Below are 21,628 nucleotides of genomic sequence, written 5' to 3' on the forward strand. Positions count from 1 at the left end.
TCGCCAACAACCACAAGCTGGATGCCAAGAACATCGGGGAGGTCATCTTCAAGCTTCACGAGAAAATCAAGCACCTCCAGGCCCAGATCTATGACATGCAAAACCAAAACTATGAGTATGAATATAGATTCAAGAGGATGAGTTTGGCTACAGATTTGAGGATCCCGGAGACTCGTTCATCCTTCTATGATGGTGAGCCTATGCCTTGGAAGACGAACGACAAGCCTACATCATCAACAACTCCATCATCACCACCTCCAAAGAAAGAGACATAAATACATCGGTATGGGCACTCCGCTTGGCAACTGCCAAGCTTGGGGGAGGTGCCCCGATATCGTATCACCATCACACTTCTATCTTTACCGTTTTTCTTAGTTCGATATTTTTGGTTATATCTTGATCTAGTAGAATAAAGTTTTAGTATGATCTAGCTTTGAGTTTTGTTTTGATCTCTATCTATGTAATCGAGTCCGTGAGTTATATATAATAAAGATTAGTTTTGAATCGAGGGCTTTGCTGTCTTGCTATGATCTTGAGGGAATAAAAGGAAAAATAAAATGAAATAAAAAGATCATATTGATCTTATGGAGAGTAATGACTTCATCAATAAAGAATATGATGAATAAAAGTTGTTGAGAGTTCGCAAACATAGTTTTGGTTATCGTTGCAATTAATAGGAAGTAATAAAGAAAGAGAGGCTTTCACATATAAATATACTATCTTGGACATCTTTTATGATTGTGAGCACTCACTAAAATATGACATGCTAAAAAGTTGATGTTGGACAAGGAAGACAACGTAATGGGTTATGTTTTCTTATATCTGAATAAGTTATATTGTCATGGATCATCCAACATGTTGAGCTTGCCTTTCCCCCTCATGCTAGCCAAATTCTTTGCACCAAGTAGAGAGACTACTTGTGCTTCCAAAAATCCCTAAACCCAGTTTTGACATGAGAGTGCACCATACCTACCTACACTACAATAAATATGTCAACTTGTGACCTTGACTATTGGTCACTGAAAGGTCATTGTTTTTCATTTGCGACCTTTTTGTGACAAAAAACAGAAGGTCAAAAGCTGGCGGCCGAAAACTGAAATTAACGACCTTCTCTGTGAGAAGGTCGTAGACGTTTATCACCAAAACAGAAGGTCGTTGAACCCATGACCCTTTTTTGGTCACTGGCTGTCTGCCTAGGCCACGTCGGATCCGACGTGGCAATCTGACGTGGCAAAATTACGACCAATTCAAAAGGTCACTGACAACAATCAGCCCAGTCCAATTGAGTGTTCTACATGGGCCTAGCCCAATAATTTAGCCTTTTTGTGTTTTTCTATTAATTTTTGGTCAGGTTCATGGGCCAAGCCCTACAATTCAGCCTTTTTATTTCCAGGGCCGTAATCCCTCTTTTCTCAATTGGGTCTCAACATTTTTACAGTCCATTTCCTTAATTTTTGGTTTTTTCCTATGAATATTATTTGGAAAATGGCCTTTTTAGATGCCAAATACTATTAGGTCCCACTAGTCAAGTTCTAATTAAAGACAGCTGAGGTTTCAATTTCCACACAATTATTTCAATCAGAACAGAAGAGAAATGAAAATTATCAAACCACATGAAAATTTGGCTAATAGCACAATCTTTACATAATTCATTTCACCATTACATGTGATACTATCACAACATATAACAACTATATTCCTAACTTCTTCACTTTCAGGCTACTACAACAATACTCCTAAATTCTTCACTTTTAGGCGGGAGCTTCATAATGAGATGAAACACCATTTCTAGATATGTTTGTACAGGCTGAACGAAGGCATCTAACAATAAACAAAAAGAGTTAGAAACAAAATAAAAACAAATATAGAAAGCAGCTAGGGACTAAAGCATGAAGCATCTCCACATGTAACATGTAACAGTAATAACCACCACGACAACATCAAGCTCACAACAACAAGTCCATAGAAAAAAATACACTGTAAAGTAGTCCAACCTAGGCTCTTACTGTTCAGCACGCTGCACCTCTTTCTTTCTCTGCCGCAGCAGCAAGAAGCAGCCACACAAGTAGTAGTAGCTTAGCAAGCTTCCAGGAACATCACAAGGCAGCAGCAGCTGTAGTTCCTCCTCTGTTCAGCAGCACCAACAACAACAGCTCCCTGCCGCAGCCTGACTCGTACGCAGTCCAAATCCGCCGCCGCCTTCTTCCTCCTCTTCTCGCCACAGCACCCTCCTCGGCCGCCCCCTGTGCAGCTAGCCACCTCAGGGACACGAAGCAGGACAAGAGGAAGCAACTCCCTCCCTGCCGCATCGCAGCTGCTCGAGCCTAGCCGCGCCACCACCGCACGCACCATAGCAGACCCGCCGCCATGCGCACACACGCAGCCTAAAATGAAGCATATAAAACATCAAATGAAGAAATAAATGGCAAGCAGTATAAAAATCAAGGTAGCACTAGTATATTTTAAGTTATCTTGGAACCATCAATATAGTTTGCTTATAAGAAAACATATGGTCTGATGCTTATGTGCTACTAGATTACTAAAGACAATTTGCACACTATGCACTCAATTTGATACTTTCTTAACAGTTTCAATGCAAACCAACAGCTAAACCTGAAAAGATGCAAAGCTGAAATCTAACTGATGACTGTAGCAAGAGTGCTCCCATCACAATATCACAATTATGCATTTCTAACTTGTACTTGCAACATTTAATGCTGGCAAGAACATATGGAGGCAGATATAGTTCAAGGAGATAGTACTTTAGCCATTGAAAAAACAAACAGTTTACTGAGATAGGGCAGTGGTAGAAATACAATCAAAGTTACTCAATCACAAGGCATGTGAGCAGGACATGATTAATATGGCATAAAACACCAGCAATGCAATACTGCAACCAAATCATCATAGTTCAATATCTTTGCTCAATGGGAATTAATTAAGGAAGGGTTCAGCATGCCAATGCATTTTGGTGTGGATATTCTGGACTTTGATGCTTCTAGCTTCATTTGTCAAATGAATACATCAGGAACAAAGTGCTAGCAATAGCAACAGAAATGCATGCGTACCTCATGGAGTAGTGGAGGTTGGCGAAGGCGAGGGCGTCGTCGGGGTGGCCGGAGGCGGAGAGGCGACGCTTGATGGACGAAATGTTTCGACATACACTCAGCTCCGTGTTGAATTCGACCGGCCAATCCCAGCTCTTAAACGGGCTTGCAGATTAACGAACACTTGGCCAATCTGCACAATAACACACAGACAAAACAATCAACTTGCTGCACACAAGAGGCAGAGGGGATTTCTTTAGAAGAGAAACAGAACTGGACATAGAGCCACATCCCACATTAATAAATTGTTTGCAGCAGTTGTAACATAGAACCAGGACAAATGCTGTATGGACATGAACAACAGGATAAGTGACCACTGGTGAGAAAACTGAAGTTTGCAAGTTCCCTGCTAGTCTCCCGACACAGGTATTGGTTCATCAAACAACATGAATCACAAATTGCTTGAAATAAACATGCTAGAACAAGTAGTTGTTGGTCCAATGAATCCTGGAGAGCTTATTTCTCATGAACAGATACTTGCTAGAACAAATCACAAACAGACAGTGTGCAGGCAGGGTACACAGAGACCAGGAAAAGCAGGGCGTGGGCAGCCGCAGTTTGACAAACACAATAACAGCAAACTCCATTACACAATATGCAGTACATAGGAAGTAATCATCATATTTTCACAAAAAACAACATGCAATGCAGACATATATACTAATACAAGAAGATCACTGCCTGCAGTTTTATTTAGATGACATACACTGCAAAAATCTTAAGAGAAAATAACTGCACCGAGCAATTTACTTTATAGTTAAGCGACATGCTTGGCCAGCGCATGGCAGATGGGCTGAAACAACGACAACAACAATTACGAGGATCAAAACACCACCTAGATAGATGCTCATTGTTGATCGATGAGTTTGGGAGAGGAAGCAGTGTAGTGGTAGCATGTGGAAGGGAAGGGAAGGGGCGACCTTGTCGAACTGCACGACGACGACCATGGCGAGCTCGGGGCTGTGCATGTCGCTGGCCACCATCTTGTCTAGCGTATCGATGAGGGCCACGCCGATCATTGACTGCCGGTACATGTCGAACGCCTCCTCCATGCCTCCCCTCACCCCTGATCCCTGCCGGTAACAGTAAGGAGCAAGCATCAATCAAACAATTTGTTCCTAATTGCTCATGTTTTGACATGGTGAATCTAGAAACTCATATGTTGCTAGTCGAGGGGGAATGGGGACTGACATGGAGTGTTGGATGGCCTTGTAGGCATCTTCTGAAGGTAGGAAGTCATTGACGGCCACCTCCTTGTTCTCGTTCTTCTTGTCTGAATCCCCCAAACAATCAAAGAAACACATTCAAAAACAGAAGAAAACACATTCAGGAGCACAAATCAGTCAAAAGGACCAGTCACAGGTTAGCCGTCGCTAGCAAGTATTTAATTCAACACTGATTGTACAATGGAAGAGACGTCATTGTTAGCAAAGGCACATCATTTAATTTTGCAGGGCAAAGAGCACATCATTGTACAGAGTTGTGCCAAGTTTCAGGTTACAGATAATATGATTCACCCAAACTGAATGGAATTAACTTTCAGATTACAGAGCAGCATTGGTTTCAGTTAATAAAAGGACCCATTATATGCCACAATAACACTAGGACTATGCGCTGCACAGGAACTAAATTAATTACTCGCATATTACGCACCAGGGCATTTAGCAAACACAATTGATGAAACCAATGTTGACTTCCACAACAGGATTCATCACAAGCAACCATGCACTGTGTGATTCATCTTAGATGTTATTTACAAAACCATGCAATAGAACATAACAATGGTCAGTTGAGTCTGAGATGCAGTGTTGTTTTCTTACTAGGTTATCTCTATAAACAATGAAGTACAGATCGTCCTTATGGCAGGTGATAATAAAGTTGATGATATCAAATAGAATGAACCACTAACGGTAATATGTTTGGTGCATAATCATGATATTGGTACAAAACACGTGTGATAGACTGAAAGAGAATGATATTGGTACAAAATACATTAGCTAAAGTGCTCTGGTCATTGAGAACACACGAGATGGAGCACCACCTAAACCTAACAATCCATAAACAGCAGGCAATGGAGCACAACCTAAACAAAACCAATGGGAGCATCTTGCACAAGAGAGGAGGGAGAGACCTTCGTGGGTGAGCTGCAGCTGCAAGGGGAGGAATCAAGCACGCATCAGCAATCGACATCAGGGTGCAGGTAATGTAGGCACAAATTTGCGAAGCAAGGAAGAAGGGGAGGTACCTCCGAGGCCGCCGTCATGGGGGTAGTAGCTGTAGGTAATGTAGCACTTGTCGAGGTAGACCTGGCCGGAGGGGCCAGTGCGTAGACCTGCTCAAAGCTGGTTGCGAAGCCCAGGAAGAGGTCGCAGCTGCAAGCATAATACATAAGCACAACACATTAGAAGCCATTCTGTCCCTGTCGATACCATGTGTCAAATACGCATCTTACTTAGTTTTCCTGCTCAAGTTAACAAAGAAATCTAAAACCATGTAGCACTAAATTAAATCGCAATACAACTCTAACAAGGAAAAATCTGCCACTACCAGGTTGGATTGTTGGGATTAAAATTGCATATGTTTTAGAGAGATAGTACTAGCAAGCATAGTTCTGTCTGAACAATTTTCTTGCACATATGGATGTGCTAACGCTACAACTAACATTAAAGATGAATATATATATCCATGTTATAGCAGTAAATAAATATACATAGAGCACAGTGATGAAGTCAAGCTCAGGGCTTCACCTTGCTTAGTAATTTTGTTTTCAGACCACAAAATGTACACATCATCTACTCATCATCTACAACTATACAACTAATTCATCTACTCCATCAACGGAAATATAGAACCAACGATGGCCGTGATCACACACAGACAAGTAGACGATGATATTCTTGCTGAAATTGATTAGCCCTTTAAATCTTCAGGCGTAAAATTAGAAGAGCTGCTAGGAGCATTAGGTACAAGCTAAGGCGACGTACCCATCTTTCGTCGTCCACATCTTAACTAATTGTTGTACTACTCCTAACCACAGCAACACCATCATTCCACTGCCCGCCTTCCTTCCTCTAGCTACGTGGAAAAACTCTAGATAGCTAGGCACCCCACAGACACATAAACACTGAAATTGTATGGCCATGGCTTCCTAGGAGCGTGTATGTATGCTGATTGCTGACTGACTGCTAAAGTGTATGTTTGCCGTTTAATTAATTCTTCTTGATTCTAAGGATAACAATAGAAAAGTAGGTGCACCTTTTGCATATACATTACTAGATGAAAACAGCTAAAGTGAGCGACCTCAACTCATTGTTATCAGCTAATTATGCAGAGGAACCAACTTTGCTTACACAAGAGAGCATGCTAAAGACATGTCGCACGAGCGGTAGCTATATCCACACCAAATATGCAGTTCCTTGAACAGTTGGGACGACCCTGAAATTAGGAGATTTACATTAATCAATTCTCAACAAAAAAATTGGCGAACAAGGTTATATGAATCATGTCTCTATGTTTATTCTAGTAAGTAATGATTGCACGATAAACAATTCTCTTCTATAATTGATAAGCAGGGTCCCATGATAAATTTTCATATGGCAGCATCACAAGCTTCTTTCGATCCAGGTTCATAGTCCCTACGATTAATCAAGAAACCTACCAAAACCAGGACAAAAAAGAAGAAGCAGACATGATATGGTCTTGAAACAAGTGACAACCTTGATACTTTGGTGCAATTTCACCTTAAACGTTGGGAGAGGCGCCCTCTGCCGGCTTGAACTCCAGGAGCTTCTTGACATCCAGCCACAGCTGCTCCAGCACCTTGGCTTTATACAGCTTCTTTGCCCCGCCTTCATCAACCTGGATTGTAATGTAGTACAGCCTGCCAGCAATAGCTTGCTCCTTGACCTTCACCACTTTCTCCAACTCCATCTAGGTATTCTACAGCGGTGAATTCAGATTAGACCAATGCAATACTATTCCTGCGTCGATCGAATCGTCCGTCCAGCCGGCCAGGTGTCAAACACGGGTATGCAGATTCAACAAGGGAAGGGGGAGTGGTGGTGGGTCGAGGGCATATGGCCTCCTTGTTGTGCTAGGAAACAGCGAAGCGGGCGAGGTCGATGATTTAGGGGTCGTTCTCTCGCCCCGGCGAGTCTACGATGCCTCTCGCCAACTGTACAGTACAGGGCTCACCTTACGGCGGCGGCGTCGTCAGCGTCGTCGTTGGGGAAGCACATCCGACGCGCATCCCAGATCTTGAGGTCCTTGGCGGGGGCGGGGGCCACATCCGACAAGTCGGCTTCTTCGGCGGCTGCAGCTCCATCAGTGGCCTTGGCCTGAACCTTGGAGAGGGTCTCCCGCGGCCACCATCACTGCTTCTGCTGGATCCAACCTTCGGGGAATGGGGATCGGGGAGACGAAACCCTAGCGGCGGCGGCAGAGGAAGAAAAGCTGGGAGCGGGAGGGAGCTTCAGGTGCAGCGTGAGGGAAGGAGGGCGCCGCCGCCGGTGACGGGAATCTAGGGGTAGAGAGGGGTGTGGGAGAGGCCAGCGCGGGGGTAGCAGGTCGTCGGTGGAGCTGGCGGACGCAGCCACCCACGAGGGCGACCGGCAGGCGACGCGGTGGGCACCGCTGTGGGACGCGTCGAGGAAGGAGGAGCTGGTGGTTCGACGGAGATGAGGAGGTGGCAGGACACGGAGGAGGTGGCGGCAGCGAGGAGATGAGGAAGGAGGAGTGCGATGGGAGGAGTTAGGGTTTGGTTGGTGGGGCTGCGGGTGGGGGTTACCCTTTTTCTTTTCTTTTTTCTTTTTTCTGAAGATAGATAAATGGATGGACGTGGGATGGTGTAGGACCTTGAAGTATGTCTAGAGGGGGTGGGGTGATTAGACTACTTGACCAATTAAAAACTTAACTTTTTCCCAATTTTAGACTTTGGCAGATTTTAGCTATCTTTGCACAAGTCAAGCAATCTTCACACAATTCAAGCAAGCATGCAAAGAGTATATGAGCAGCGGAAATTAAAGCATGCAACTTGCAAGAATGTAAAGGGAAGGGTTTGAAGGATTCAAACATAATTGGAGACACGGATTTTTTTTGTCATGGTTCCAATAGGTGGTGCTATCGTACCTCCACGTTGATGGAGACTTCAACCCACGAAGGGTAAGGTTGCGCGAGTCCACGGAGGGCTCCACCCAAGAAGGGTCCACAAAGAAGCAACCTTGTCTATCCCACCATGGCCATCACCCACGAAGGACTTGCCTCACTAGCGGTAGATCTTCACGAAGTAGGCGATCTCCTTGCCCTTACAAACTCCTTGGTTCAACTCCACAATCTTTTCGGAGGCTCCCAAGTGACACCTAGCCAATCTAGGAGACACCACTCTCCAAAAAGTAACAAATGGTGCGTTGATGATGAACTCCTTGCTCTTGTGCTTCAAATGATAGTCTCCCCAACACTCAACTCTCTCTCATAGGATTTGGATCTGGTGGAAAGAAGATTTGAGTGGAAAGCAACTTGGGGAAGGCTAGAGATCAAGATTCATATGGTAGGAATGGAATATCTTGGCCTCAACACATGAGTAGGTAGTTCTCTCTCAAAAATGGTAAGTTGGAAGTGTAGGTTTGTTCTGATGGCTCTCTCCACGAATGAAGAGGAGGTGGAGGGGTATATATAGCCTCCACACAAAATCTAACCGTTACACACAATTTACCAATCTCGGTGGGACCGAATCAACAAACTCGGTCAGACCGATTCAGTAAACCTAGTGACCGTTAGTGATTTCGGTGGGACCGACATGCAACTCGGTGGGACCGATATGGTTAGGGTTAGGGCATAACATAATCTCGGTGAGACCGATTACACAAACTCAGTGAGACCGATTTTGGTAATAAGCTAACCAGAGAGTTGGTCAGGTAAACTCGGTGGGATCGATTCGCTCTTTTCGGTGAGACCAAAATGTTACGAAAGGGAAACAGAGAGTTTACATTGCAATCTCTGTGGGACCGATCGCTCACTTCGGTTAGACCAAAATGATACGAAGGGAAACAGAGAGATTAAAATCCCATCTCGGTGAGACCGAGATCCCTATCAGTGAGACCGATTTGCCTAGGGTTTGTGGCAGTGGCTATGACATCTGAACTCGGTGGCGCCGGATAGAAAGAATCGGTGGGACCGATTTTGACTTTAGGTTTAGGTCATATGTGGATATGAGAAAGTAGTTGAGGGTTTTTGGAGCATATCACTAAGCACTTGAAGCAAGAGGCTCATTAAGCAACACATCATCCCTCCTTGATAGTATTTGCTTTTCCTATAGACTCAATGTGATCTTGAATCACTAAAATATAAAATGTATAGTCCTGAGCTTTTGAGCTTGAGCCAATCCTTTTGTCCTTAATATTTTGAGGGATCCACTTTCATCATCCATGCCATGCCATTCATTGAGCTTTCCTGAAATATTTGTCTTGGAATAGTATTAGCTCAATGAGCCATATGTTGATATGAATTACCAAAACCACCTAGGGATAGTTGCACTTTCAATCTCCCTCTTTTTGCTAATTAATGACAACATATAGATCAAAGCTTCGGCAAATGATAATAAGACTGAAAAACATCGTCTCTTTGAGAAGTATGTGATAAGCAAGAGCTCCCCCTAAATTTGTGCATAGTTTAAGATTTGCTTTGGACTGCAAATGCACAAGGAATTAGGCTCATGGGTTACTCTTCCATGTCACATACATCTTGGTGGAGCGCTCAAAATAATAAAGATTGAATACATGCACTCATCACCAAGCAAAGTGAATGATCATATAAGGATAAATAAGATAATGTCATCTAACAAGCATAAGTGTAGCTTATGATCAAACACATGATCTTCAATATCTCACAGATAATAGTATAGTATCTCAAGCAAGCAAAAGCAAACAAAGTTCAACCACGAAGACAAGAGAGAATAAAAGCAAAACTCTCTCTCTCTCGAAGCCTATGATCTATACATTTTTCTCCCCCTTTGCCAACAAGTTACCAAAAAGTTCCTAGAAAATGCATAGTACTATATCGTCTCTCAGGCTTGGTCTTCAGTTGGTGGTGTAGAGATGGCTCCTTGGACGAAGACTTCAGTTGATGTGGATGGAGCTGAAGGAGTTGGTGCTGGAGCTGGTTGCACTGGAGCTGTAGCTGGTGTAGATGAAGTGGCTCTGGTGTGTGTCACTGGCTCTGCAGCTGATCTCTGAGCTTGAGGCACTCTGGCAAATGCATCAGTAGTTGTCCTGCCCTTCCTCTCCTGCATGTCATCCTGTAGCTGCTCCACAACTGACTGAATCTCAGTTACTTTGACATCTAAATCATAGAATTTTTGTTCCATGATTCTTTCAAGGCTCTCCTGGTTTTGAGTTAGGGTGGCCAACCCCTTCTCAATCCTCAGAGTTGATGCTATCAAGTAACCAAGTTGGTCCTGCTTGCTCTTCAAAAAGTATTCAGATGCCTCCTCTAGAGTTGGCATCTTGGCAACCTTCTCTTTCTTTGCTTTCTCCTTCTTCTCTTGAGCTTGCACTGATGATGGGTCATTCTCATTCATGACAACTTGATTGTCCTCAAAATCTGGATAGAGAACAAAGTGTTCCTTATCCAACAGATATTTTCCTATGCCGATCTTTGAGTTAATCAGCTCCTGGATTTGTGGGGCATACCCACAACTTCTCTTTTGGTCTGCTGCTGTCCTCTTGATAGTCTCAACTATGAGGCTCATGACCTTGAATCTCTATGGCACATCAAAAATGTGAAGCATATTAATTGCATGCCCTCTGATCATGTTGTGGTCACCTGACTTGGGAAAAAGAGTGTGCCTAAGAATCCAGTTGATTGTTGGCAGCCCTGACAGAAGAAAGTGGATAGACCCAAACTTGAGAGTTTCAAGGTCCTTGTCTGGGATCTCCTTGTACATATGGAACATGGAATTGTGATCCTTCTTCTTCTTGGAGTAGACACCCAAGTCATCTTCCTTCTCTCTGGGGCATTAATCAGATTGGCCCATTCCTTTCTGTTCTTTCCTTCTGCAGCTAGCTCCTTGGGATCAGGTTTCTCTGGTTCTTGTGTTGATCCTCTGACTTTCAGCATAGGTGTCCTCTTGGCAGGGACCCTCCTATTCAGTGCAGGCTTTGTGGTCTTAGCTGAGCAATACTCCTTTTTGAGCACTACTTTCTTGGAAGTAGCCTCATCTTCAGCTGCCACATAGTCCTCATCCTCTGAGTCTGAGGTTCTCTTCCTTCTTGCTCTTGTGGCTGCTTTTGGCAAATTGCTAGGAGTACTTCTGCTGCCATCATCTGAGGAACTAGAGGGACTAGTGCCCTCACTCATGTGAATCTGCTCTTCTTCCCTGTTCTGGCTATCACTTTGGTATGACATGTTGAGAACTCTGACTGCTGACCCTGTGAATAGTTATAGATGAGATAGAATGGATGAGCATCACAAAATGCAGAGATTTTTGCAAAAGAATGATTCAAAAAACTTAGTTTTAGTTTTCCACAGAAAGCATTTCAGATCAACCAATTTTCAAACTTGGTGATATCGAAGCAGTTTTGGAACCTAAACTAGTGATCTCGGTCAGACCGAGTCACAGTTCGGTGGCACCAAGACTACTAGGGTTTCACCGACTCCTAAAATCGGTCACACCGATTAGCAATTCTCTGTCAGACCAAGAGTTACTAGTGCAATGGCGTTAGCCGAATCGGTGGGACCGAGTTTTTCAACTCGGTGGGTCCGAGATGGTTTCGGCAGAAACCTAACCCTAAATTTTCAAATCACATCTATTCTACGGATTGTTTTGACTGGATAGATGTGTTTCAATCGTGGCAAGAATCATAATGTACACAATTTGCTGAGAATTAGACGAGGATAGCACTGCGATCGAGTTCATACCCTAATTCGGCGATGAACTCGCTACAGCGGCAACGGCGGGGATGAATTCTGTTGACGGCGGCGGAGACCAGTGACAGGAGGCGGCTGGCGATGAAGTCGACGATCCGGAGACCTAGAAGGCAGAGCGAGCTATGCGCGGGCGAGAGGTTTGGAGAAAGTTTTCCAAAATTTTGCCCTTGTGTATATATAGCCCGACACTGTCGGTGTGACTGAGTTGAACAACTCGGTGGCACCGAGATGCATAACTGTTGACAGTTACAACAACTCGGTGAGACCGAAAAGTTCGAATCGGTTGCACCGAGATTGAAAACCTAGATCGACTTAGTGATCTCGGTATGACCGAAATGGAAGAATCGGTCAGACCAAAACATACAAAGAAGTTTTGGAAGTTTAAGTCTATGACGAATCGGGGACTCCGAGTGCTCCTCACACAGAGTGCTTCGAATCTGACTTGATCAAATTTTGTGATGTAGCATGAATAGAGTTTGAGACAAGAAAAGCATAGATAGCTAGAGAAGGTTCTTAGGCATTCTTGTCCATCCACTTGGCAAAATAAAAAGAAACCAATCAATCAAAGCAACAAGTGGATGTCCTCAAATGAGTTAAATATGCAACCAACATGCTCACACAATAAGATGGCAAATGAAATATGTGGCAAAGCATGCACAACCAATTCTAGCATCTATCAAACAATTGGTGATGACTAGGTCACCTATATATGAGTATATTGACTTAGGAGTCAAATGAGAACATTTGATCATAGGTCATACTCATCGTTTAAGCTCAAGTGGGGTTACCACTTTTACATAATGCATTGATGTGTTCACATCATTAGAGTTGCTTTGACTCAATTCTTAGAGTTAAGCTCCCCCTAGATGTGAGATCCCCCCTTAGAGGGATGAACTAACCTTGGGTTTTGTCAATGATGACTTCATGTAGGTGTTGAAGATGTGGATGCTTAATGTTGATGTAGATCATTTGGAGCAATCCTTTGGAGTGAGTTGCACTTTTAATAACTACATGGGTTAGACCCAAGAGGAACAAACAAGAATATCCATAGACATAGAGTGATGCACACACAAGATGATGTCCATGAAAGCAATAGGTTACCTTGTCCCTTGCCTTACCAACATGAGGGTTTGTGACTCCTTGAACTAGTGCAAGGTATGGAAGTTGATTGCACTTGTCCTTGCCATAATGATATTTGGTGAAGTATGTTGGCGGAGTCACCCTCAAGAACTCTTTAGTTCTTCTTATTCGGGATCCACATCATCTTGATGGGAATCCTTGGAGTTGCAGTTGTACTTGATGAAGTAGAACTTGACGTAGTCTTGGGAACGCACTTGACCAAGGCCTTAGGTGCTTCTTCAAATGCATCAATCTCCTCTTGAAGCTTGTCCTTGCCTTTGTTCCTGTGGTCTTGTGGTGGAAGATCATCTTGTGCTTGTGTTCCCTTGAAGGAAGTAGGATCATACTTCTCTTGTTGAGGAACAAACTTCGTCTTGGGGTATTGATCTTCTTCCCACTCAACTCCATTGGCATTGAACTTTTGTTCAAAACCAACTGAGGGAGTCCTGGATTAGGGGGTGTCCGGATGACCGGACTATGACCTTTGGCCGGACTCACGGACTATGAAGATACAAGATTGAAGACTCTGTCCCGTGTCCGGATAGGACTTTCCTTGGCGTGGAAGGCAAGCTTGGCGATACGATATGAAGATCTCCTCCCATTGTAACCGACTCTGTGTAACCCTAGCCCTCTCCGGTGTCTATAAACCGGAGAGTTTTAGTCCGTAGGATGAACACCAATCATACCATAGGCTAGCTTCTAGGGTTTAGCCTCTCTGATCTCGTGGTAGATCCACTCTTGTACTACCCATATCATCAATATTAATCAAGCAGGAGTAGGGTTTTACCTCCATCGAGAGGGCCCGAACCTGGGTAAAAACATCGTGTCCCTTGTCTCCTGTTACCATCCGCCTAGACGCACAGTTCGGGACCCCCTACCCGAGATCCGCCGGTTTTGACACCGACATTGGTGCTTTCATTGAGACTTCCTCTGTGTCGTCACGCATAGGCCCGATGGCTTCTTCGATCATCAACCACGACATGGTCCAGGGTGAGATTTTCCTCCCCGGACAGACCTTCGTATTCGGCGGCTTCGCACTGCGGGCCAACTCGTTTGGCCATCTGGAGCAGATCGAAAGCTACGCACCTGGCCATCAGTTCAGGTTTGGAAGTTTAAACTACATGGCTGACATCCACGGGGACTTGGTCTTCGATGGATTCGAGCCGCGGCCGAGCGCGCCGCGCTGTCTCGATGGACATGATCTTGCTCTGCCGCCGGACAGCACCCAAAGTGCCGCTCAGATGTCCGCTCCAACCATTAGTTTGGAGCCAACCGCGCTAGCCAGGGACGGACGGTTGGACGCCGCCCCAGGCTCTGCAATCTCTACGACGATAGAGCCGAATACCAGCCTAGTCCTTTGCAAGGCACGTGACTTCAAGGTGCCGGACTCCGTTCCGGACTCCAAATATCCCGCACCCCTTCCAATCGAGCCCGATTGGGCTCCGGTCGTGGAGTTCACCGCCGCGGACGTCTTTCAACACTCGCCCTTTGGCGACATCTTGGATTCACTGAAGTCTCTCTCTTTGTCAGGAGAGCCCTGGCCAGACTATGGTCAGCAGTGTTGGGATGCGCACGACGAAGAAATTCGAAGCCCACCCACCACCCACTTTGTAGCCACTGTCGACGATCTAACTGACATGCTCGACTTCGACTCCGAAGACATCGACGGTATGGACGCCGATGAAGGAGATGACCAAGAACCAGCACCTCGTCATATGACATATACATGGTGGACACCCCCAAAACAGGGGATGGCGAGGAACAAATGGAGGAGGACCCCTCCAAGAAGCAACCCAAGCGCCGACGTCAGCGGCGCCGCTCTTAGTCCCGCCCAAGCAAAAACGGCGATTCCGGCACCGGAGATAACAACACGCCGGACAGTGCCGAAGACAACCCCCTCCAGCAGGATTCAGTGCAGGAGGACGAAGGAGCCAGCCCTCATAAGAGAGCGGCCGACAGAGAGGTTGAGGACGACAATTATATGCCTCCCTCCGAAGGCGAGGCAAGCCTCGACGATGATGAATTCGTCGTGCCAGAGGATCCCGTCGAACAAGAGCGTTTCAAACGCAGGCTTATGGCCACGGCAAGCAGCCTCAAGAAAAAACAGCAGCAGCTTAGAGCTGACCAAGACTTGCTAGCCGACAAATGGACCGAAGTCCTGGCGACCGAAGAGTATAAACTCGAACGCCCCTCCAAGTGTTACCCAAAGCGCAGGTTGCTACCCCAACTTGAGGAGGAAGCAACTAAACCTACATCACAAGTGTACGATGCACCCGATCGGCCACCCCGTGGCCGCGATAGAGAGGACTTCAGGCCCTCGACTCAAGCCGCACCCCGGCACCGCTCAAAACATACCAGAGTACGGGGAGACACAACAGACCTGCGTGACATATTGGAGAATAAGGCAAGGCAAACAAGATCGATCTACGAATCACATGGGCGCCCAGCGTCATGTGACACTAGCCATCACGCCGGACATGATAAGTACGGCCATGCCGAATACAACAGACCAAGCTCATCCGAGCTGCGTCGCGATATAGCCCAGTACAGGGGCACCGCACACCCACTATGCATCACAGACGAAGTAATGGATCATCAAATCCCCGAGGGCTTTAAACCCGTAAACATCGAATCATACGATGGCACAACAGATCCGACGGTATGGATCGAGGACTATCTCCTTCATATCCACATGGCCAGTGGTGATGATCTACACGCCATCAAATACCTCCCGCTCAAGCTTAAAGGACCAGCTCGACACTGGCTTAACAGCCTGCTAGCAGAGTCAATTAGCTGTTGGGAGGACCTGTAATCCGCATTCCTTGACAACTTCCAGGGCACTTATGTGCGACCTCCAGACGCCGATGACCTAAGCCACATAATCCAGCAGCCAGAGGAATCGGCCAGACAATTCTGGACACGGTTCCTAACCAAGAAAAATCAAATAGTCGACTGTCCGGACGCCGAGGCCCTTGCAGCCTTCAGGCACAACATCCGAGACGAATGGCTTGCCCGACACCTAGGACAGGAAAAGCCGAAATCTATGGCAGCCCTCACGACACTCATGACCCGCTTTTGTGCGGGAGAAGACAGCTGGCTAGCTCGTAGCAATAACATAACGAAGAGCCCTGGCAATTCGGATACCAAGGACAACAATGGCAGGTCACGTTGCAACAAGCATAAGCGTCGCATTAACGGTGATAATACTGAAGATACGGCAGTCAATGCTGGATTCAGAGGCTCTAAACCCGGTCAGCGGAAGAAGACATTCAAAAGTAACCCTCCGGGCCCATCTAGCTTAGACCGGATACTTGATCACTCGTGCCAGATACACGGCACCCCCGAACAGCCAACCAACCACACCAACAGGGATTGTTGGGTGTTCAAGCAGGCAGGCAAGTTAAGTGCCGAAACCAGAGACAAGGGGCTATATAGCAATGACGAGGAGGAGCCCCGGCCGCCGAACAACAAAGGACAGAAGGGATTCCCCCCGCAAGTTCGGACGGTGAACATGATATACGCAACCCACATCCCCAAAAGGGAGCGGAAGCATGCTCTCAAGGACGTCTACGTGTTGGAGCTAGTCGCCCCAAAATTCGACCCATGGTCCTCCTGCCCGATCACCTTTGATCGAAGGGACCACCCCACTAGCATCCGTCATGGGGATTTGCCGCATTGGTCCTAGACCCAATTATCGACGGATTTCACCTCACCAGAGTCCTAATGGACGGCGGCAGCAGCCTGAACCTGCTTTATCAGGATACAATGCGAAAAATGGGCATCGATCCCTCAAGGATTAAACCCACAAAGACAACCTTCAAAGGCGTCATACCAGGTGTAGAAGCTAGCTGTACAGGCTCGGTTACACTCGAAGTGGTCTTCGGATCCCCGGATAATTTCCGAAGCGAAGAGTTAATCTTCAACATAGTCCCATTCCGCAGTGGCTATCACGCCCTGCTCGGACGCACCGTATTCGCAAAATTCAACGTGGTGCCGCACTATGCATATCTCAATCTCAAGATGCCAGGACCTCGCGGAGTCATCACGGTAAATGGAAACACCGAACGCTCTCTCCGAACGGAGGAGCACACGGCGGCCCTAGCGACGGAAGTACAGAGTAGCCTTTCAAGGCAACTCTCCAATCCAGGTGTCAAGCGTTCGGACAACGTCAAGCGAGCCTGAAGTAACCTACAACAAACCCGGCTGGCATGCTTCGAGCAAGAATAGCAGTGCGGCCCCAACCCTAGCCCTCGCCAAATGGTGATATCGGTACCACATGTACATAACTACGCCTTAGAGATACCATGGGCATAAGGGGAGGGGCACAACTACGGCACGCCCAGAATGCGGCTCAACCGCACTAAGGGGCTCCCTATTCCGCCATTTTTTTTTACACTTTCAGGACCCAACTATTCGGAAGGCCTGTCCGGCAATACAATCGCTGAACACACGATGCAACAGCCAGGGAGAGAACAAGCCACGTCAAAATTCCAGGTGGTCTCTATAACGAGCATAATAATCCCATCTCTTGCTTATCGCACCACTTGTATCGTTCTGCTTTAATAGCAGCTCTTTTTTAATAAACAATACATAGCTCTTATCTATTATTGTACTCATCTATTTTTTATAGAAACATGTTCAGTCATGACATTCTGCAACCGTATACTTTTGTACGGCCAATACACCAGGGGCTTAAGCACCCCATAACATGGTGTGGGAAGACCGAACACTCTCATGAGTGCGGCACCTCGAACTTATAACACTATATGCATCGGCTCTGAATCATGTATTTGGTCAATAGTTGGGTTTGCCCGGCTCCCATGTTTTGGTACCTTACGTTCCGCATTGTTGGCTAAGGTAGCGCTGGGAGAACTACTGCGATTGTGCCCCAGTTGAGGTGGGTTAACACCTCAGTAGAGAAAGCTAAAACTGACCGTCATGATAGTGCGAGAGATCGGTCGCTGTTCGCGAGGTTTTTCAAGTCCTTAAAGACTTATGCCGCTTAGAGCGAGGAACCGGACTTCTCCGGCCTAGGCATGGATAGCGCCCCGAACTCTGTCTTCCGAATACTAGGGGCTTTGCCGAAATTTAAAATTATAGAATTCCATGGCTAGGTGAGAGTGATAAAGCATTATAAGTCTGACGGCCTGGTTCGTTGTGCTGAACGCCTCCCTAGATGGATCCAAGAATGGGAACAAGAGCGCTCAGGTTTATCCCGAACACCCCAGCACTCGTGGCATGGGGGTCGAAGCCGACGACTTGCATCTCTCAGATTTGATAAGCGGCCGCACAGAAGGTGATATTTTAAATTAACAAGCGTTGCTTAACGCATATGAACAAAGTTTCACCGTATAGGATAACAAATGCGAGTCTACTCAAAAATTACATCTTTGGAGCACTCATCCGCTATACAGCGGGCACCCTTCAGGACGCCCCTATAATACATCTCGGGCGTGCGATACTCCTTGCCCGGCGGTGGCGCGTTCGTCAAAAGCTTCTCCGCGTCCAGCTTGCCCAAGTGCACTTTAGCACGGGCAAGGGCCCGACGGGCACCTTCAATGCAGACGGAGCGCTTGATGACCTCAATCCACGGACACGCGTCCACTAACCGCCGCACCAGACCAAAGTAGCTCCCAGGCATGGCTTCTCCAGGCCATAGCCGAACTATGAGGCTCTTCATGGCCTGTTCGGCCACCTTGTGGAGTTCGACCAACTGCTTCAGCTGGTCGCTCAGGGGCACCGGATGTCCGGCCTCAGCATATTGAGACCAGAACACCTTTTCCGTCGAGCTCCCCTCTTTGGCTCGGTAGAACATGGCGGCATCAGACACGCTACGGGGCAGATCGGCGAACGCTCCTGGAGAGCTCCGGATCCGGGCAAGTAACCGATAATTTACTTTTATATTCTTGCTTTGCATAAAGAATGCCTTACCCGCCGCTATCTTCTTCATCGCCTCGATCTCCTGAAGGGCCTTCTGGGCTTCGTCCTTAGCGGTCTTGGCACTCTCAAGAGCCGAGGCAAGCTCGGACTCTCGAGTCTTCGAGTCACGCTCCAAACTCGTGTTTTTCCACGAGAGCCGGGAGCTCTTGTCGCACCTCCGCCACCCGCGCCTCCTGCTTCTCTCGCACGGTGCACTCCAAGGCCGCACTGCTTTCGGCCTTGGAGACCGCCTCCTTCAGGGTCGCCACCTCGGTCGTGGCTCCTGCAACATTTACGTTGGTCCTGTCATTATTTGCAACCAAGTATTTCTATATACATTTACATGCGGTACTACGTACCCTCTTTATCCTCAAGCTGCTTCTTGGCACGGCCAAGCTCGCTCTCGGACCGCTCGAGGCTTGCCTTCAAGGCATTGACCTCCACAGTCAGTGCGGCAGAGGTCAGCAGCGCAGCCTGCATTCCCATATTGACACATTTCTATTAGACTCCTACGTATATCTTTTTAGATCCTCAGCTCGGCTTTTCTTTCCGAACGCCGAACTGAGCATCAGGGGCTACTGTCTATACGGTTACATTTTTATATGTTTTCAAACACATACCTCAAAGCCTGTTAACAGACTTGTACAGGCTTCCGTCAGCCCGCTCTTGGCGGACTGAACCTTCTAAATCACCGCACTCATAACAGTGCGGTGTTCCTCGTTGATGGAAGCACCGTTAAGCACCTCCAGCAAATTGTCTGGCGCCTCCGGATGGACGGAGGTCACCGGCGTCGTAGGCTTGCCTTTCTTATGAAGGCGCCGCCTGTCGGACTCCGGAACCATCGACGGTTCCAGAGCAGTGTCCGGCCCGGGGGTCGGACTTAGATCCCTCCGGATCTTTACCCCCTTTGGGCCTGGAGTCCGGGAGGTCGCCTTGTGGCGTCTCCAGGACCACCTCCTCCTGGTTTTGCCCCTTTTGGGACTCCACCTCAGCGTCGTCTGTGGGGAGAGGGGAGGAGGCCGTCGGAAGTGAAGCGCTATTCACATCCGACGAGTCCAGGGACCTGCTCGACGAATCGCCGAGCTGAGCCCGGGGCAGACTGCACAATGTAATTCAGCATCAGAAGGAACCATACATCAGAGGAGCGCCATAAGTAATTCGGGTATCCGGATGCTTACGATTTTGCCAGAGGCTTGACCCTGGATGGCCATTCCTCCCCGCCGTCTTCGGCATCTGAGGCGTAGTCCGGTAGGGGGGTCTTCTCCTTCTTGGACCCTCCGGCCTCCCCGGTTGGGGCGGCCTTCCTTTTCTTTCCTCCCCTTGTGGGAGGGGGAGAGGCTTCTTCTTCTTCCTCTTCCTCCTCCTCGTCCTCCGAGGCGGAGGGTGCTTTGGGGTCGTCGGGCGATGAGTCTGACACCACCGGGCGCCGGGAACTCTTTCGAGTCCCCGTGGCCTTCTCCTTGACCTTCTTCTCCGGCACCACGTGAGGTGCCGGAACCAGTAGCTTCACCAAGAGTGCGTCTGCTGGGCCTTCGGGCAAAGGGGCCAGACAGTCAAACTGTCCGGATGTCCTCTTCCAGTCCTGTCAAAGGAACAGGAGTTTAGATCTTGCATAGAGTCACACTATGAAATTCGAGCGTCCCGTAAAGGACTAAATGTAAGCTTACTTCGGAGGCTTGGCGCTTGGCGCAGAATCCGCGATCCTCAGTGACGGGAGGGGAGACCTCGGAACTCTTGAAAAGCGCCTTCCAGGCGTCCTCGTGCTTCGTTTCAAAGAGCCGGGACAGAGTCTGGTGCTGGGCCGGGTCGAACTCCCACAAATTGAAGTCCCGTCGTTGACACGGGAGGATCCAACGGAAGAGCATGACCTAGACTACATTGACGAGCTTGACCTTCTTGGTCACCAGGTCTCGGACGCGGGTTTGGAGTCTGGTCACCTCTTCCGGATTACCCCACGACAGGCCCATCTCTTTCCAAGATGTGAACCGGGTAGGGATGCTGGATCGAAATTCGGGGGCTGCTGCCCACTTAGGGTCACGCGGCTCGGTGATGTAGAACCACCCCGATTGCCACCCTTTGATGGTTTCCACGAAGGTACCCTCCAGCCAAGTGACGTTGACCATCTTGCCCACCATAGCGCCTCCGCACTCTGCTTGTCGGCCTTTCACAACCTTCGGCTTGATGCTGAAGATCTTCAGCATAGGCCAAAGTGAGGCTGGATGCGGAAGAAGGCCTCGCACACGACGATAAACGCCGAGATGTTGAGGATGAAGTTCGGGGCCAGATCGTGGAAGTCCAGGCCGTAGTAGAACATGAGCCCCCGGACGAACGGGTGAAGAGGAAAACCCAGTCCATGGAGGAAATGGTGAAGAAAAACAACCCTCTCATGGGGCCTGGGGGTGGGGATGAGTTTCCCCGCATCTGGAAGCCGGTGCGCGATGTCGTTAGACAGGTATCCGGTCTTCCTCAGCTTTTTGATTTACCCCTCTGTGATGGAGGAGGCCATCCATCTACCTCCCGCTCCGGACATGATGGGAGAAGGTTGAGGTGGGAAGTGCGGG

At 47.6% G+C, this 21,628-nt stretch overlaps 1 protein-coding gene across 4 annotated transcripts; it reads right to left on the minus strand.

Moving 5' to 3' along the window:
* Positions 1 to 1,597: 1,597 nt before the first annotated feature.
* On the minus strand, positions 1,598 to 7,885 carry LOC119349656. Of its 4 annotated transcripts, none has more exons than XR_005169483.1 (10): positions 7,302 to 7,885; positions 6,848 to 7,046; positions 6,458 to 6,542; positions 5,353 to 5,479; positions 5,239 to 5,257; positions 4,299 to 4,380; positions 4,028 to 4,180; positions 3,069 to 3,240; positions 2,007 to 2,384; positions 1,598 to 1,821 (listed from the first exon to the last, which is right to left on the minus strand). XR_005169483.1 is itself a non-coding variant. In XM_037617738.1 (8 exons), exons 3-7 carry the CDS (start codon positions 6,478 to 6,480, stop codon positions 4,168 to 4,170), a joined length of 312 nt encoding a protein of 103 aa, XP_037473635.1. In that variant the 5' UTR covers positions 6,481 to 6,542; positions 6,848 to 7,046; positions 7,302 to 7,885; the 3' UTR covers positions 2,472 to 3,240; positions 4,028 to 4,167. The 4 variants fall into 4 exon arrangements, 1 of the variants encoding a protein (XP_037473635.1); XR_005169482.1 differs by having other exon boundaries at positions 1,995 to 2,384; XR_005169481.1 differs by having other exon boundaries at positions 1,598 to 2,384.
* Between the last annotated feature and the right edge of the window lie 13,743 nt (positions 7,886 to 21,628).

The sequence above is a fragment of the Triticum dicoccoides genome, chromosome 1B (assembly GCF_002162155.2).
Source record: "Triticum dicoccoides isolate Atlit2015 ecotype Zavitan chromosome 1B, WEW_v2.0, whole genome shotgun sequence".
Taxonomy (NCBI): Eukaryota; Viridiplantae; Streptophyta; class Magnoliopsida; order Poales; family Poaceae; genus Triticum; species Triticum dicoccoides.

What these genes read in the sequence shown, in the direction of transcription:
- LOC119349656 (XM_037617738.1), bottom strand. Translation starts at nt 6,480, where the DNA reads ATGTCTTTAGCATGCTCTCTTGT. An exon ending in CCATGACGGCGGCCTCGGAG is followed by an intron (nt 5,258 to 5,352) that starts GTACCTCCCCTT and finishes CTCCCCTTGCAG; the next exon opens with CTGCAGCTCACCCACGAAGG. An exon ending in CTCCCATTGGTTTTGTTTAG is followed by an intron (nt 4,381 to 5,190) that starts GTTGTGCTCCAT and finishes TGGGGGATTCAG; the next exon opens with ACAAGAAGAACGAGAACAAG.